The sequence below is a fragment of the Rana temporaria genome, chromosome 2 (assembly GCF_905171775.1).
Source record: "Rana temporaria chromosome 2, aRanTem1.1, whole genome shotgun sequence".
Lineage (NCBI taxonomy): Eukaryota > Metazoa > Chordata > Amphibia > Anura > Ranidae > Rana > Rana temporaria.
In genome coordinates, this window is record NC_053490.1 from 468408214 (window position 1) to 468426439 (window position 18226).

Here is an 18226-nt window from a genome sequence, read left to right on the forward strand (position 1 = left end):
ACATCCAGGAGAATACATTCCTTAGGAGAACAGAGAGGCCACACCTGATGAGGCAGAGATATCTGGGCAAGTGATCTACAGCCATGTGAGAGATACTCCACTGTCAGAACCATCATGCGGGCATCTGAGCAAGAGCCCAATGCCGCGTACACACAATCGGAAATTCCAACTGAAATCTGGCTCAAACTTATGTTGCATACACATGGTCACACAAAATTCTGACCGTCAAGAACGGGGTGACGTACAACACTACGACGAGCCGAGAAAAATTAAGTTCAATGCTTCCGAGCATGCGTCGACTTGATTCCAAGCATGCATGTTTTTTGTGTGTCAGAATTGCATATAGACGATCGGAATTTCCGTCCGAAAAATTGAGAACCAGCTCTCAAATTTTTGTTGTCGGAAATTCCGACAGAAAAAGTCTGATGGAGCCTACACATGGTCGGAATTTCTGACCAAAAGCTCACATCAAACTTTTCTTGTCGGAAACTCCGATTATAGCATGCAGCTTTTCCAGCTAACTCCTCCTTGATTGCCCTCAGAATACTCCAGTTCCAGTAGACCCTCCAGCTGTTCACTTGTATAACCAGTGCTACCCTGGACTTCACAGAGAAGAACATTGTTTATGAGGATAATCATAAGTAACTGTGTTCTGAACTATTTTACTGAAGTCATGTATCTCAGATTGTCTCTCTGTTATTATAGAGTCTAATATGCTATGTAGCTTTACAGTGATTGAACCACAGAGACAATGAAGTGAAGAGTCCATGTTTGTGCAGCTTTCATTATATGACTCTGCATTGTGTGCATGTTCTTTGTCTTTCTGTACCTCTTTTGCATTATTGACTCTAACTTTCCACCTATTTTGTAGACTGCAAGTTAGGTTTACTTACCGATACTTTCTGCTCATTCAGTAGATTACCTATTTTGTTAAAATGCTTTTTTTCTGGACCAGAAAACAGATAAAAGCAAGTTGATACAGATAAAGCGTACCGATACCCACAACTAGGGATGACCCGAACACCCCCCTGTTCGGTTTGCAGCAGAACATGCAAATAATTTGTGCGAACACATGAAACACCGTTAAAATTTATGGGCCACAAATGTGAAAAATCAAAAGTGCTAATTTTAAAAGCTTATATGCAAGTTATTGTCATAAAAAGTGTTGTTTTATGGTTGAACTGGATAGACTTGTGTCTTTTCAACCTAACTATGTATCAATGCAAAAAAAGTTTTAAAAACATACATTTTTTCAGGAGCAGTGATTTTAATAATGCTTTCAATGAAGCAAAAAAGGAAATATTCCTTTAAATATAGTGCGTGGGGGTCTCCTTAGTCTACCTGAAAAGTAGCACATCTTTCCCATCTTTATAACAGTACCACAGCAAAATTACATTTCTAAAGGAAAAAATTAAATTTAAAACTGCTCGCAGCTGTAATGAATTGTCGGATCCCGGCAATATAGATAAAAATAACTGAAAAAAACCCACACTAAAATGTAAAAAGAAAATGGTGTAAAACCAAAATCCATACCAGGTCCCCCCATGTGAATGGGTATCAAGTACATTGTACCCCTACACGTCTACCAAAACAGGTGTCAAAAAAATAAAAATGACAGGAGACAATTTTGGACAATTCCTTTATTTAAATAAATTGTCCAAAACTGTCTCCTGTCATTTTTACTTTTTTGACACTTTTTTTGGTGAATGGGTAGGGGTACAATGTACCCCCTACCCATTTCACATATGGGAGGGGGGCTGGGATTTGGGGCCCCCCTTGTAAAAGGGGGTTCCAGATTCTGATAAGCCCCCCACCCGCAGACCCCCACAACCAATGGGCAAGGGTTGTGAGGAAGAGGCCATTGTCCCCATGAAAGCACCCTCCCCATGTTGAGGGCATGTGGCCTGGTATGGTTTAGGAGGGGGGGCACTCTCTTGTCTCCCCCTCTTTTTTGGTATTGATTTGGTATTGATTTTTCGGGGGGACCCCCACTACATTTTTTTTTATTTTGCCACATAGTTCCCCTTAATATCCACACCAGACCCAAAGGGCCTTTGAATGGACAGGGGGGGGGGACTCCGTTTTTTTATGTTTATTGAAGTACAATTCAGCATTACATTATCAAATCATAAAAGACATGGATACAACTCAATACAAGAAAGTCAGCATAATATCCACTTTGAATTGGGCACCTAGTCCCCGAGCAGGTATAGAATTGCAGAGTACACACAACATATCCCTAACAACAGACTGAGAATTCAATTGACTGAAAGAGTACGACTCCCTAGCCTTTTGCATAACCCGTGCCAATGGAAGGTTAGGCAATTCGAGGGAAAAAAAGGGGGGGGAGGGCGGGGAAGACGAAGGGGGGACTAAACAGAAATATAACATGCAAAAGCTCAAACGCCTACCCCGTATCAGTTCAGTATATCTCAACCATTAGCATCTATCTATCCCGACCAGACTTTGTCAAACTTCTCTAGGCATTGCCGACTCTGAGGCCCCATACACACGATAGAATTTATCCGCGAATACGGTCCAGCGGACCGTTTCCGCGGATAAATCCTCTCGAGGATTTCAGCAGATTTTAATGCGATGGAGTGTACTCACCATCGCATTGAAATCCACGCCGAAATCCTCTGGCGATGACATGTCGCGCCGTCGCCGCGATTATGACGCGGCGACGTGCGCGACGCTGTCATATAAGGAATTCCACGCATGCGTCGAATCATTACGACACATGCGGGGATCCCTTCGGACGGATGGATCCGGTGAGTCTGTACAGACCAGCGGATCCATCCGTTGGGATGGACTCCAGCAGATGGATATGTTCTGCATGTCAGCAAATATTCGATCTGCTGGAATCCATCCCAGGGGAGATATATCCGCGGAAACAGATCCGCTGGCGTGTACACACCATAGGATCTATCCGCTGAAACCCATTTGCTGGGATTTATCTGCGGATGGATTCTATGGTGTGTACGGGGCCTGATATGTGAGTCTGTATAGTGGGAGAACTGAGTTTACTGATTGGTACCAGGATTCTCTTGTGGGCAGTTCCGCTAATTTCCACCTAAGGAGGATCTCCCTCCTGGCATAAAACAGGGAGAATGTCAAACAGAGCTTATTATATCTATCCCTCTGAACCTCCTCCAGGTGACTAAGCAGGAGAGTCAGGGGATCAAGCGGGATCTGTGTCCCACACACCATCGTAAGAGTATCAGCAACCTCCTGCCAGTAAGGTTGAAGTTTAGGGCAGGACCAGACCATGTGCCAGAATAAACCCTCATCCACTCTACACCTGGGACACATTGGGTCTCTAAGGGGGAATATACTGTATGTGCTAGTCTCTGATGGGTGTAGTAGGCCCAGTGGAGGAATTTGAGTTGTATGAGCCTGTCCTTTGCCGCAATCATCGACGGGATGAACGTAGCAACACACTCCTCCCATATTTCATCATCAAGGGACGGCAAGTCCACCCTCCATTTGTCGAGGGATTGGGTCGGCTTGACGTCATATGCCACCGTCAGGTATAAATATAAGGAAGACAGGGGCCTCCCCATGGCACTGGAAGTCAAGAGACGCTCCACCGAGTCCGACTCCAGGATTATACGTTCCGGGAACTGAGTTCCAAAGGCATGTCCCAACTGCCAGTACCTAAACTCCCATGATCGGGGTATGGAATACAGGGCCCTCAGGTCGGGAAACGTCATCAGTCTGCCCTCCCTGACTATGTGTTTCAAAGTCAAGATCCCCTTTCGTGCCCACAGGGAAGGATCCGGCAAAGTATGGAAGTGGGGGAGCATTGGTTTCTCTAATAATGGCATGTGAGGGGAGACATGATATGGTTTACTATAGACTGCCCCAGCCTCCTGCCTGACCCGCACTGTAGTCCGCATAGGAGTGGTCAAAGAGGGACAAACCTCCCTCTAAATATGAGGTTACTAAGGGCCGAATTGAAGCCCAGTGTGGCTGCCTCCAGGGTAACGGCCGGGTTTTGTCTGGGTTGGGAAAACCACCAGTGGACGGTGACAAGAACAGCGGCCCAGTAATAAATCAGGAAATTTGGGGGGGGGCGCTTTGGGGAGGTAAAGGATAAGCTTTGCCACTCTGGGGGGTTTCCCGGCCCAAACAAAGGCTATCAGCAGCCCCTCCAAGCGTTTGAAAAAACTCTTGGGAAGGTGGACTGGGGTATTCCTAAGAAAATAAATAAATATAGGCAAGAACACCATTTTCAACAGATTAACCCTACCCACCAGCGTAAGGGGGAGAGTGCGCCAGGAGGTACATTTAGTAGTGACCTGATCCATTAGGGCTTGTAGATTGCGGCTCACGTATTCAGTCATCTCATTAGAGACCTGAATCCCCAGGTATCTGAAATCTTCTACCCATTGGAGCTGTGTTTGGGTATCGGGATAGGCGGGCAAAGGTTGGAGAGAAAAAAGGACTGACTTGTCCCAGTTGATGCGCATTCCAGAGAAGGCGCTAAACTGATCGAATATGGATACGCCATTTTTTTTAATGATTTGTATGTATATTGAAATTTTTTCCTTTAGAAATTTCATTTTGCTGCTCTCATTTATTTCACTATGTACGGCCGCTATGTAAGCAGCCTTACATAGTGTTGGGTGTGGATTTAGCCCCCTGAGCCATGATTGGCCAAAGGCACCCTGCCTTTGACCAATCATGGCTCTCACAGCAGAGTGCGCTGTGATTGGCCAAAGCATGCAGGTCAGGTGCATGCTTTGGCCAATCAGCAGCCGTCAATGCACTGCGATCTCGCAGTGCAATGACCGTCTCACAGTGCATTATGGGGCGTTCAGCGGGCACTTGAATTTCCTGCGAACAGCCCATAATGTTCCATAATGTCCTGCCAGTTGTTATATAACGTAGCTGCATTTGTTTATTTTTCTTTTAATTTCATCTGATATTCCTACAAAAAACACTACTGTTCTAGGATGACTACACATACTTCACTGGAGGAAGCCATGGTTGCCACTCAGACTGGACTTCAGACATGTCTGCCTATGTCCATCTCCATTACATTGGGGGTGGGGTATTACTAGATTACAGAAAAATCCTTTGGTGTTAACCTATCATTGTAACAAAGGTATAGAACAGTCTATGTCAGTACAATGCAGATGTTAAAGGAGTTGTAAATGAAATTTTTTTTCACCTTAATGCAATCCCCCCGAGCCCCCGTTTTACTTACCTGACCCATCGAAAGTCCCGCGCGGCCCCGAGATCCTCTTCGCCGCTCAGCCTGGCCGCTGATTGGCTAAAGCGGATGGATTGAGAGCATCACAGCCAGTGACGCGGCGCGCCGAGGGGCGGGGCCGAGTGATACAGGGAGCGGCTATGGCCGCTCCCTGTATCACGGGAGCGCGCCCGCAATTACTCACCACCATGCAAGCTCTCTCGCATGACTGTGGTCAGTACTTGCGGGGAGGACCAGAGACAGCCACCGAGGGACCCCAGAAGACGAGGATCGGGGCCACTCTGTGCAAAACTAACTGCACAGTGGAGGTAAGTATAACATGTTTGTTATTTAAAAGGAACATTTTTTTTCCTTTACAATCGCTTTAAGCAGTGCTTGTACATGATGGCTGCAATTGCTTTTTAATTAGATGAGTTGTGCTTACATGATTAAAACTTAAATTAAAATAGAACTATAGGCAATATTTTTTTTTTCATTTTGGATTGGTTATAACTCCTGTCAGATTTTTTTTGCCATCTGTGTCCCACTGGGGAGACTTACTTTCACTTACTGTCCCATAGACAAAAAAGGAAGTGAGAGGAAATCCCAGCAAATTCACCCCTTCCAGACCTCCACACATATATGTACTGCGGCAGGGCGACCCTTCAGTGTGAACCTGTACGTGATTTTGATTTCTGGGACATCTGAAAAGCACTGTTCAATCCATCATCTGAAAATGGAAAGAGTATGTCACAACTGCAATCCTTCCAAGACATGGCCGTCCACCTAAACTGACAGGCCGGGCAAGGAGAACATTAATCAGAGAAGCAGCCAAGAGGCCCATGGTAACTCTGGTGGAGCTGAAGAGATCCACAGCTCAGGTGGGAGAATCTGTCAACAGGACAACTGTTAGTTGCACAATCCACAAATCTGGCCTTTATGGAAAAGTGGCAAGAAGAAAGCCATAAGAAGTCCCATTTGCAGTTTGTGAGAAGCCATGTGGGGGAAACAGTACACATGTGGAAGAAGGTGCTCTGGTCAGATGAGACAAAAAAAATGTTTTTGGCCTAAAAGCAAAATGCTACGTGTGGCGGAAAACTAACACTGCACAACACCCTGAACATACCATTCCGACCATGGAACATGGTGGTGGCAGCATCATGTTGTGGGGATGCTTTTCTTCAGCAGGGACAAGGTCTGCAAAAGACTTGAGACTGGGGCGGAGGTTCACCTTCCAGCAGGACAACGACCCTAAACATACAGCCAGAGCTACAATAGAATGGTTTAGATCAAAGCATATTCATGTGTTAGAATGGCCCAGTCAAAGTCCAGACCTAAATCCAATTGAGAATCTGTGGCAAGACTTGATAATTGCTGTTCACAGACACTCTCCATCGAATCTGACAAAGCTTGAGCAAAGAAGAATGGGCAGAAATGTCACTCTCTAGATGTGGAAAGCTGGTAGAGACATCCCCAAAAAGACTTGCAGCTGTAATTTCAGCAAAAGGTGGTTCTACAAAGTATTAACTCATGGGGCGGAGTGCACGCCACACTTTTCACATATTTATTTGTAAGAAATTTTAAAAAGCATTTATCATTTTCCTTCCACTTTACAATTATGTGCCACTTTGTGTTGGTCTATCACATACAATCCCAATAAAATACATTTACGTTTTCGGTTTTTAACATGACATAATGTGGAAAATTTCAAGGGGCATGAATACTTTTTCAAGGCACATAATGTAAACAAGACAGATCGTTGTTCTGTGACTGGAGAAGACCTCTTGTGTTTCTACTAAGCAGGAACACGGATCTCTGTCTTCTTACAGTACAAGCATCCCCCCCCACAGTTAGAAAGCACCCCATAGGGATACATTTATCCCTTTTATTGCCCCTGATGTTAATCCCTTTCCTGTCAGTGTCATTAGTACAGTTACAGTTCATATTATTTAGCACTGAACAATATATTGATGTCACTAGTCCCCAAAAAAGTGTCCCTTAGTGTCTGCTTTGTCTACAATGTTGCAGTCCCACCATAAGTTGCTGATCGCCGCCATTACTAGTAAAAAAAAAAAAAATCCATAAAAATATCCCATAGTTTGAACACGCTATAAATTTTGCACAAACCAATCAATATACGGTTATTGCGATATTTTTTTGCCAAAAATATGTAGCAGAATACATATTGGCCTAAACTGAACAAGAAATTTGATTTTTTAGATTTTTATTGGATGCGTTTTTTTTTTCAAAATTGTTGGTCTTTTTTTGTATTTAGCGCAAAAAATAAAAACTACAGAGGTGATCAAATACCACAAAAAGAAAGCTCTATTTGTGGGGAAAAAAGGACGTTAATTTTATTTGTGTACAACGTTGCACGACCACGCAATTGTCAGTTAAAGTAATACAGTGCTGTTTCGCAAAAAAATGGCCTGGTCATCATGAAGGGCATTTCGGGGCTGAAGTAGTTAATTTAATCCCTTGGGCACCCCCACGTCACCAAAACTAGTGTTTCCATTGAAAGATTTCTCCTCTACTAATTTTCTGGGGAAAATCCAAAATGTGGGATTTTATTTCACTTTCAATGATAATGGTAAACAGGACAAATAGAGAGGGGGAATCTCCCTAACACGGACACAGAAAGCAATAAAAAACAGGAGTCCTGATTCCTTTCCACTCTGTCCAAAACTGAAAAAAGGAAAATTTATTATCATACTTACCGTAATTTTCCTTTCCTGATGGACTCCATGGCAGCCTACGTGTGGGTTAATCCCGCCTCCTCTCCAATGTGATAGGACCCCATACCCATAAAAGTTAACTCACCAATAGACTCAGTGTTCCGTAACTATCCCGACTCCATAATTTCAGGGTGGGAACTCCGTCTGCCATGGAGTCCATCAGGAAAGGAAAATTACGGTAAGTATGATAATAAATTTTCCTTTTTCCTGACTGACTCCATGGCAGCCTACGTGTGGGAAATAACTAGCCAAACACACGGGTGGGTATGCTGAACAGAAATATATTTAATTTGTCCCGTCAGCCGACAAGACTGATAAACCAAAGTTAACAGAAGACAGTGCTGCAGGTTCAACACAGTAATGGGACATAAAGGTGTTTATAGAAGACCAAGAGGCCGCTCTACAAATGACGTCTGGCGCCACATGACGGGCTGCTGCCCAGGAAGCTGCCATCCCTCTCGTGGAGTGAGCTGTTACCGCCTGCGGAGGAGCCAAGCCCTTTGCACAATAAGCCTGTTGTATCGTCTGGACGATCCAGGATGCGATTGTTCTTGAAGATGCCTTTTTCCCTTTGTTCTTGCCTGAATGCAGGATGAACAGGTGATCAGAACGTCTGAATGTAGATGTAGCTTGGAGATATTCAGTGAGTATCTTGCCCATATCCAGAGGGTGAGTCTCATCAGAATCTGGGTTTTTAAAAGTAGGGAGAACTACTTCCTGATTCTCATGGAAAACCGACGAGACCTTCGGTTTGGAGCCCAGCATAGGTATCAGAACCACTCTGTCTGGAAAAAAGGTGAGAAATGGCTCCTTGTGACCCAGAAAACCGATCTCGGACACTCTCTTGGCCGAGGTGATGGCGACCAGAAAGGCTACCTTGGCTGAGAAGCTCTTCAACGAGGACGGGGAGGGCCCCGACATAGTAAGTCCATTCAAAAAGTCAAGTACTAACGGGAGATCCCATTTGGGGAATCTTGGTTTCCTCAGAGGTCTTAGTCTTGAGGCTCCACGAAAGAACTGTTTGATTAGTGGATGGGCTGCCCAAGGAATTCCAGAAAAGGCTGAAAGTGCTGAGATTTGAACTCTTAGTGAGCTTACAGACAGGGGAAGGTCTAGCCCTGATTGCAGAAAGCTTAGGATGTTTTGGATTTCTGGGTTCTTGAAAGAACTGCCTGCGGTTAAAGAAAATTCCACAAACTTAGACCATATTCTACCGTACACTTTATTTGTGCTTCCTTTCCTTGAGCTCATAAGGGTAGAGATTACCCGAGAGGCGCAGCCAAGGGATTCTAGCCTTTCCCTTTCAAGAACCAGACCGCTAGTTTCATTTGAGCCGGACAGGGATGGAGGAGTGTCCCCTGGGAGAGAAGGTCTGGTCTGCATGGTATTAGAATTGGGTCCTGAAGACTCAGCTGAACCAGAAGAGGGAACCATGGCCTGTTCGGCCAGTATGGAGCCACCATTGTGATTTCTACTTCTTCCGCTAGAAGTCTCTTCAGGAATTTCAGAATTATTGGGATCGGGGGAAAGGCGTACGCCCTCTGAAACCACCACCGATCCGTTAGGGCATCTGTCCCGATTGCCTGGCTGTAGTAACCCCTCGTGTAGAATTTCTTCAATTTGGCATTGTTCGGGGAAGCAAAGAGATCCACTTGGGGATTGACTCCCAGGGATAATATCCAACGGAAGGACTGATCGTGGAGAGACCATTCGTTGACGTCCACCTGAGTTCGTGACAGGAAATCCGCCTGGGAGTTCTGAATGCCTGGAATGAAAACAGCCGTCAGGTTGACCAGGTTCACTTGGGCCCATTTCATAATGGGCTCTACTTCCTGGAGAAGGGATGAGCTCCGAGTCCCGCCTTGTCTCTTGACATATGATACTGCTGTGGTGTTGTCCATCCTTAGAATTACTGACTTTCCCCTCAGCAGTTGTGAAAAGGACTGTAGGGCACACCAGGCCGCTCGAAGCTCTAGGGTGTTCGAGCCTGGATTGTGGAGGCGAGTGTCCCACCTGCCTTGCGCCATACTTGTGCCGCACAGGGCCCCCCAACCGGAGCCACTGGCATCTGTCGTCACTGTGACCCAAGAAACTGGAGCGATGGAGTGACAATTCAGCAGATTCTTCGGTTGAAGCCACCAGAAGAGGCTGCCCCTCATTGACGTTGAAATGTGGATCCGTTGACTCATGCTCCCTGACTTCCACTGCCTGAGAAAGCCGGATTGGAAGGGACGTAGCCTCCATAGCGCCCATTTCACCATCGGTGTTGTGGATACCATTGTCCCAATGATCTTCAAGCATTGATGAGCTCTTAGATGGCGAGTACTCAAGGCCCGGGAAATCCTCTCCTGAATTACCGGAATCTTCTCTACTGGTAGAGAGATGGTCTTCCTTACCGTGTCGAATTGGGCCCCTAGATAGGTTAGACACTGAGTTGGCTCTAAATGGCTTTTTGCCAGGTTCAGGAGCCACCCGAATTCGGACAGGGTCAAGATGACCTGATCCCTTTGTGCCAAGAGAAGGGTTTTGTCTTGGGACAGGACCAGGAGGTCGTCCAGATAATGATACAAACGGATCTTCTTCAGCCTGATAAGAGCTACCAGTGCCAAGAGAACTTTGGTGAAGACCCGTGGGGATGTCGTTAGGCCGAAGGGTAGGCACACGAACTGAAGGTGTTCCTGGTTGACATAGAATCTGAGGAATTTGTGCAGCTCTGCTGCTATTGGGACGTGGAAATAGGCATCCTTTAGGTCCACGGAAATCATCCAGTCGCCCGGCTGTATTGCTTGTTGGATGGTTGATAAAGTTTCCATTTTGAACTTTTTGTGTGTTATAAATTTGTTCAAATATGTCAAGTCTATGACTGGGCGCCAGGTGCCGTTCTTCTTCTGAACTAAGAAGAGAGGGGAGTACACCCCAAGAAACTGTTCGTCTTTTGGGACGTGTACCACCGCCCCTTGAACCTTCAGGAGGTGAATGTAGTCTAGAAGGACCTGTCTCTGCTCCAGCGACCCTGGAAGAAGGGTGGAGATGAACTTTGGACAGGGAGGACTGGAAAAGGACCATGTGTGTCCTGAGGTCACGGTCTTGATAACCCAAAAGTCCTTGATTGAGGCCGCCCAGACGTGCCGATAAAGGAGTAGACGAGCTCCAACATGATCCGCTTGGGCGGGCGTTGTCTCAAAAAGATTTCCCCTTGTCGCGTCCAGTTGACGCTTGAGTAGTTGGAGTAGGTTTGCGGTAGGAGCCTCTACCTCTACTCCAATTCCTTCTGTAGTTTCCGCCAGGTCTGTAAGCGCGAGCTTCCCTAGCGCGGTCTGGGCTGTATCGCCGAAATTGGGGTATTTTTCTTCCTGTTTGGCGCTTGTCCTGAGGAAGGAAACCAGACTTGCCACCCGTGGCTTTGGAGATGGCATCATCCAGCTTGTTGCCGAACAGGGTTGACCCTTCGAAGGGAATCTTGCACCAGTTCTGCTTCGATGATGGGTCAGCAACCCAGGGGCGTAGCCAGAGGGCCCGTTTCGTGGTCACAGAAGAAAGCATAATCCTAGCTAACAGGCGGATTAAGTCAACGGAGGCTTCACCCAGGAATGCGACCGCCAGTTTTAGCTCTGCAGTAGCTGAGTTCTTAGCTAGTTCTTCAGAGACGCCTTTGAGGAAAGAATCAACGTTTTCCGTCCAGGCTTCCATGGCCTTTGATAATGCCGCTAAGGCTAGAGCTGGTTTGCACGCCGTGCCTGCTAGGCCATAAATTCTCCTAAGGTCCTGGTCCATTCTTCTGTCCAGGCCATCCTTGAAAGAGACGGAGTCAGCAATAGGTAGCGTGACGTGTTTAGCTAGTCTCGTTACTGCCGCATCTACTAGAGGAACATTCTCCAAATGTTTGACCTCTTCCTGTTTGAAGGGATAGAGCTTTGAGGCTTTGTTAGCCATGGAAGATTTCTTGTCCACCTTGCTCCATTCCTCTTCAAAGATACCCTTTAGTTCAGTCAGGAACGGGAACGTAGGGCGTTCTTTCCCCAAGCGTTTAAAATATTTTTTCTGCTTGGCTGGAGAAGCGGGTTGTTCCTCCCATAGGAGAGCCTCTTTAATCGCTTTGACGAGTGGCGTCACCTGCGCGAAGTCAAATTCTAAGCCTTCTTCGTCACTCTCTAGGTCACCCTCAGGAAAAGCCGGAGTGGAGGCTTGAGGCTGGGAAGGACCTGGATCCTCTAGGATCTCCAAGATTGGAGAAACAGACCCGTCAGTGTTGGTCTGAATCTGCGTGTGGGGCATATTCTCTCTTAGAGTTCGTTGAACCACACGTTCCACCAGAGACTCGATACGATGACCTTCAGTCTCTTTTTCCCTAACCGCATGGGCGTAGCATCGGTCACATAATGACTTGCCCTCAGGGACACGAGTGTCACATCCCCAACAGGCTCTGCGATCAGAGCGACTATCATGGCGGTGGGAGCGGTGTCTTGAGGAGGAATGTGATCTTCTCCTCCGGTGGGAAGAAGTAGATGGAGATCTACGCTTGGACCTCGACTTTGAGGAGGAAGAAGTGCGTTGCGGTCTGGCAAGGTCTTCCGGTTCTGGATTGGAAGGGCTAAATAAAAAACATTTAGGGAGGAAACTGTCAACACACATGAAATGTGACTAGCAGCCCCAAACCCGAACCCTTTCCCGCACATACCTTGTGCGTGAGGGCTGGCCGCCTGTAGACGGTGACTGGTCCATAATTCCCGGACCTGCGTGTAAAGGGTGACGCTAATTCGGAACCAGAAAGGAACCTATGGTGCCGAACAATACAGGAAAATGAATGAGTATACTGCCCCTTTAAGAGTAAGAAACTTCTTAATTCATCTGTGTTTTTTTTTTTTTTTTTTTTTTTTTTTCAAAAATGAACAGAACCAAATAAAATCAATGCGTATAAATCAATTAAATTTAGTGTTAGAACATAATTTAAACAATAATTAGAATACAATGTAGAAGGTGCACAGCAGGAAATGGTAAAATCAATTGCCAGAAGTAAAAGGATCTCTCACTGACCTGACAGCTTTAGCAGAGTATCACAGACGGTCAATCAGCTGCTTGCCTGTAGGAAACCCAAAGTACACAGGCCAGCAGCTGATTTTAAAAGGCCCGCCGGTGACGTCACACGTCCTCCACGTACGCGCCTGCGCAGTGGACCGCGAACCCACGGCGCCTGCGCGGCTGCCGCGGGAACCGACGGACTGCGCATGCGCGACCAAGCCTCGCTCTGGGAGTAGGTACAGCGCATGCGCGGGAGCTCAGGCGATGGGGAACCAGGAAGCCACAGGTGTGCTGGAACGCAGAAGCGCTCCAGCCGCCGCAAACAAACAAATAGACAACATATATAAACAAATAGGCGACTGCCATGGAGGTAAAAGTAAAGATGGACCTTGCCAGCCGAATCCTGTCTTCAGCACACGCCACAGCACATAACCAGATATGCTGGGCAAGCTCTCCACCCGCCCATGGCTGGGATCCGAGCTGCACCGCTTTAAAGTGTGCTCTTTCATTCCTTGAAATACTTGATCCATGGAGGAGGAAAAAAAAGGAACACTGAGTCTATTGGTGAGTTAACTTTTATGGGTATGGGGTCCTATCACATTGGAGAGGAGGCGGGATTAACCCACACGTAGGCTGCCATGGAGTCAGTCAGGAAACAACGTTTTTCCTTTAGTTGTAAAGTACTTTAAATAAAATTGTATAATGTGGCCCAGATTCTCAAAGACTTACGATGACGTATCTCCAGATACGCCGTCGTAAGTCAGAATGGGCGCCGTCGTATCTATGCGCCTGATTCATAGAATCAGTTTCGCATAAATTCTGCCAAGATACGAGCGGCGTAAGTCTTCTACGCCGTCGTATCTTGGGTGCATATTTACGCTGGCCGCTAGGTGGCGCTTCTGTTGATTTCCACGTCGAATATGTAAATGAGCAAGATACGCCTATTCACGAAAGTACGTACGCCCGTCGCAATTAGTTACCCCGTTTACGTAAGACATACGCCGGCGTAAAGATAAAACTGGTCTCTAGGTGGGGCAGCCCATGCAAGGTATGGACGTCGAAACAAGCGTATCTTTTTACGTTGTTTACGCAAGTCGTACGTGAATGGGGCTGTGGGTAGGTTCACGTCGCAGGCATTGAGCCGTCGTATCTTTGGGCGTAAATACGACGTGATACTGAGCATCTACATGGGGTCAAGCTTAATTTAAATACAACACGCCCACGACCTGCCTACTTTGAAATACGCACGCTTACGCCGCCCCATTTACGCTACGCCGCCGTAACTTAGGACGCAAGTGTTTTGTGAATACAGCACTTGCCTCTCTAAGTTGCGGCGGCGTAGCGTAAATAAGATACACTACGCCCGCACATAGTTACGCCGCCCTACGTGAATCTGGGCCACTGTGTTTAGAAAATGAATTTACCTTTATAGTATGTACAGTAACTGTTCAATTTTTAAATTTGATAATTTTTTTAAAGTACCAAAAAACAAAAAAACAAAAACAAAGTGTTTTTGTGGCAGTACTGCAGGAATGAAAGATCATTTAAGAAAATGAGGATCAAATAAAACAGCTTTGATGATTGCGTATCCAGAAAATAAAAGCTGGCCATGCACCCTGCAATTTTCACAAAGTAATAGGTTTCAGCATTGCTTTTGATAATTGCGAAGGAACGAACATAAAGGAAGGTTTCACAGCAATAAAAGTAAGTGGCTAACTGTATTCAGGAAAAAAGCTCTCCAGAGAAAGATAGATCAATTTGAGTTTTGAACTTGCATCCCTGGTGATTGCAGTAAGTTCTCTGTAAGATTGCAGTCAATTCTCTGGTGCTTTTATATTTAAGGAAAGCCAAGCATGAACAGCCAGTGTTCTGAGCAAAGAGCCCCACAAGCCATTATAATGATGCCTCTGTCAGAGATGGAGATGCTGTGAGTAGCATTGTAGAAGAGAGTGTGGCGCAGATTGAGATAGGTGAAAGTCACTTGTTGAATAGGTTGGACGCAAACAACACTAAAACATAAGTAAGAGAAAAATGGCAATTGAAAAAAATGCAGAAATTAACCACCTGGCTTTTTCAGACACCTTTTGTTTACAAGATGTCAAAATCTGTATTTTATGCTATGAAATTACTTAGAACCCCCAAACATTATATCTTGTTTAAAGCAGAGGCCCTAGAGAATAAAATGGTGAGTGTTGCATTTTTTTATGTCACAGTATTTGCGCAGTGTTTTTTCAATACCCAATAATTTGGTCAACTTTAAAAATACGATGTTATGCCCCGTACACACGATCAGAATTTCCGATGGCCTATAATCTGATGGAATTTTTCGTCGGAATTACGTTCAAGCTGTCTTGCATACACACTGTCAGACCACATTCCGACCGTCCAAAACGCGGGGACGTAAAACTCTACGACGAGCCGAGAAAAATGAAGTTCAATGCTTCCGAGCATGCGACGACTTGATTCTGAGCATGCGTGGGTTTTTTCTCCATCGGAGTTGCACACAGACGATAGGAATTCCCTATCGGTTTTTTTTTTCAACGAAAAAAAATAAAACATGTTCTGTTTCTAAACTGAAAAACGCCTGATAGGGCCCACACACGATCGGAAATTTCCGATGAAAAAAGTCCATCTGACTTTTTTCATCGGAAATTCCGATCATTTGTAAGCGGCATTACACTGAATAAATAGATAACAAACATGTCACGCTTTAAATTGCGCATGCCTGCGAAACACCGATAAACTACATACATTGGGGCAGATCCACAAAAGGATTACGCCGGCGTATCTATTGATCTGCCGGCGTAATTTTAAATTTACCGCGTCGTATCTTTGTTTTGTATCCACAAAACAAGATACGACGGCATCTGGGATTGATCCAACAGGCGTACGTCTTAGTACGCTGTGGGATCTTAGATGCAATTTTTTGGCGGCCGCTAGGTGGCGTTTCCGTCGAAATCCGCGTTGAGTATGCAAATTAGCTATTTACGGCGATCCACGAATGTACGTCCGTCCGGCGCATTTTTTTACGTCGTTTTCGTTCGGCTTTTTCCGGCGTATAGTTAAAGGTGCTGTTATGAGGCGTAATCAATGTTAAGTATGGCCGTCGTTCCCGCATACAATTTTGAAATGTTAACGTCGTTTGCGTAAGTCATTTGCGAATAGGGATTTGCGTAGAATGACATCACCGTCGGAAGCATTGCCTTTTTCCAGGTTTATTTCGAGCATGCGCACTGGGATACCCCCACGGACGGCGCACGCGCAGTTAAAAAAAACGTCGTTTAGGTCGGTTCACGACGTATTAACATAAAACACGCCCCCATTACATCCATTTGAATTCCGCGCCCTTATGCCGCCAGAGATACACTACGCCGCCGCAACTTACGGCGCAAATTCTTTGTGGATTCGAAAAAATAAAAAATAAGTTGCGGCGGCGTAGTGTATCTTAGATACGCTGCGCCCATCGTATTAATGCGCCCAGGTACGTGGATCTACCCCATTTTATTATCCATAAGTGTCATTTTTTGTTTACAAACTATTTTTATTGCTGTATAAGAAAACAATACAAATGACGTGAAGGGTCGGCATCTTACAAAAAATGCAGAAACAAAAGTAGGAAGCTTCCAAGAGAAACATTTGATTCAGTATACATTAAACAGCCATATGGCTATAATATATTTGCAGAATATGATAAGAATACAAAAAACCCTTGGCATACAGTATAGAACAAAAATGAAACAGAAAATAATATTAGCACGATATATGGTTATATCCTTTAAAAAATAGTTATAACAGAAAAAAAGAATGGGATGACTTCCAGGCATTCTATTTGGCATCAAAGACGTGCATTGCATCATGCATATGGTGAATACATTCCAAAAGCATTACAGAATCCACTCTATCAATAATCAGAGAAAATGGAACTACCGTGGCTTTCCATTGAAGGGCTATTGCCCAACTCATTGTGACACAGATTGTGTGGATAAGGCGCTCTTCTTGGTGTGAGGCCCACAGAATACAGTTGAAAAGTAAACACAAAGAGGATGCCATAAGTGACCCTTTAAAAGTCTCTACAGGTTACTACTTTAGATTTACACAGGAGGTCTGGGGTTACCATTATTTGTTTTGCGGTGATACCTCACAATGCGATTGCTGTTTAAGTATGCGCGTGGGACTGATGTGTGTGTGTACCTTTGTGTGTGAGCATGGGGGGATGGGGATGCCTAAAATATTGTATTTTTTATTTTTTATTTTTACACTGTAAATTTTATTTAAATCACTTTTATTGTTATCACATGGAATGTAACTATCACCTGTGATATCAAGAGACAGTATTATGTCCCCTTTACTGAGAGATATGGGGTCTATTAAACCCCAGATCTCTTCTCTGCCCTTAAAAGCTTTGGATCATACCAAGATTGGTATGATCTCATACTTTTTTCAAACCACTAATGCCGCGTACACACGAACTGAAATTCCGACAAGAAATGTTCGATGTGAGCTTTTGGTCCGAAATTCAGACCGTGTGTATGCTCCATCGTACTGTCGGAATTTCGACCAACAAAAGATTAAGGCCCAGATTCACAGCCGAGATACGACGGAGTATCTCAGATACTCCGTCGTATCTCTCAGAGTATCTATGCGACTGATTCATAGAATCAGTTACGCATAGATAGCCCCTAGATCCGACAGGTGTAATTGTTTTACACTGTCGGATCTTAGGATGCAATACCGCGGCCGCCGCTGGGGGGAGTTTGCGTTGTAAACCAGCGTCGGGTATGCAAATTAGTAGTTACGGCGATCCACGATGGTTTTTCGCGTTCGCTACGTCGCTGCTAGTCTAGTTTCCCGTCGCAAAGTTAGTCGTCGTTTTTGGTGCTGTATAAAGTATGGCCTAAGTTCCCGCGTCGAAATCTGAAAATGTTTGCTTCTTGCGTAAGATGTCCGGGAATACGGAAGTACGCTACGCACGTCGCCGTTTGAAAAAATGACGTCACTTCGCGCAAAGCACGGCGGGAAATTCAAAAGGGAGCATGCGCAGTAGGTCCGGCGCGGGAGCGCGCCTAATTTAAATGGCACACGCCCCTTTGAATTACGCTTGCTTACGCCGGAGGCCGCCGGCGGAAGTTTTCTCGCAAGTGCTTTGTGAATCAGGCACTTGCGATGAAAACTTGCGGCGGTCTAACGTATCTACGATACGTTACGCCGCCGCACTTCTACGTGAATCTGGGCCTCAGAGCTGGTTCTTAAATTTTCAGACGGAAAAGATTCCTAT

At 45.4% G+C, this 18226-nt stretch overlaps 1 protein-coding gene across 1 annotated transcript in view; it reads left to right on the forward strand.

The window, feature by feature from the left end:
- The first annotated feature begins 8788 nt into the window (after positions 1-8788).
- LOC120928347 (collagen alpha-2(I) chain-like) overlaps positions 8789-18226 on the forward strand; it is an 84376-nt gene continuing 74938 nt past the window's right edge. Inside the window, exons 1-3 of the mRNA XM_040339445.1 lie at positions 8789-8854; positions 10392-10551; positions 12088-12184. Coding sequence (XP_040195379.1) covers positions 8789-8854; positions 10392-10551; positions 12088-12184 — 323 coding nt within the window. The remainder of the gene's footprint in view (positions 8855-10391; positions 10552-12087; positions 12185-18226) is intronic.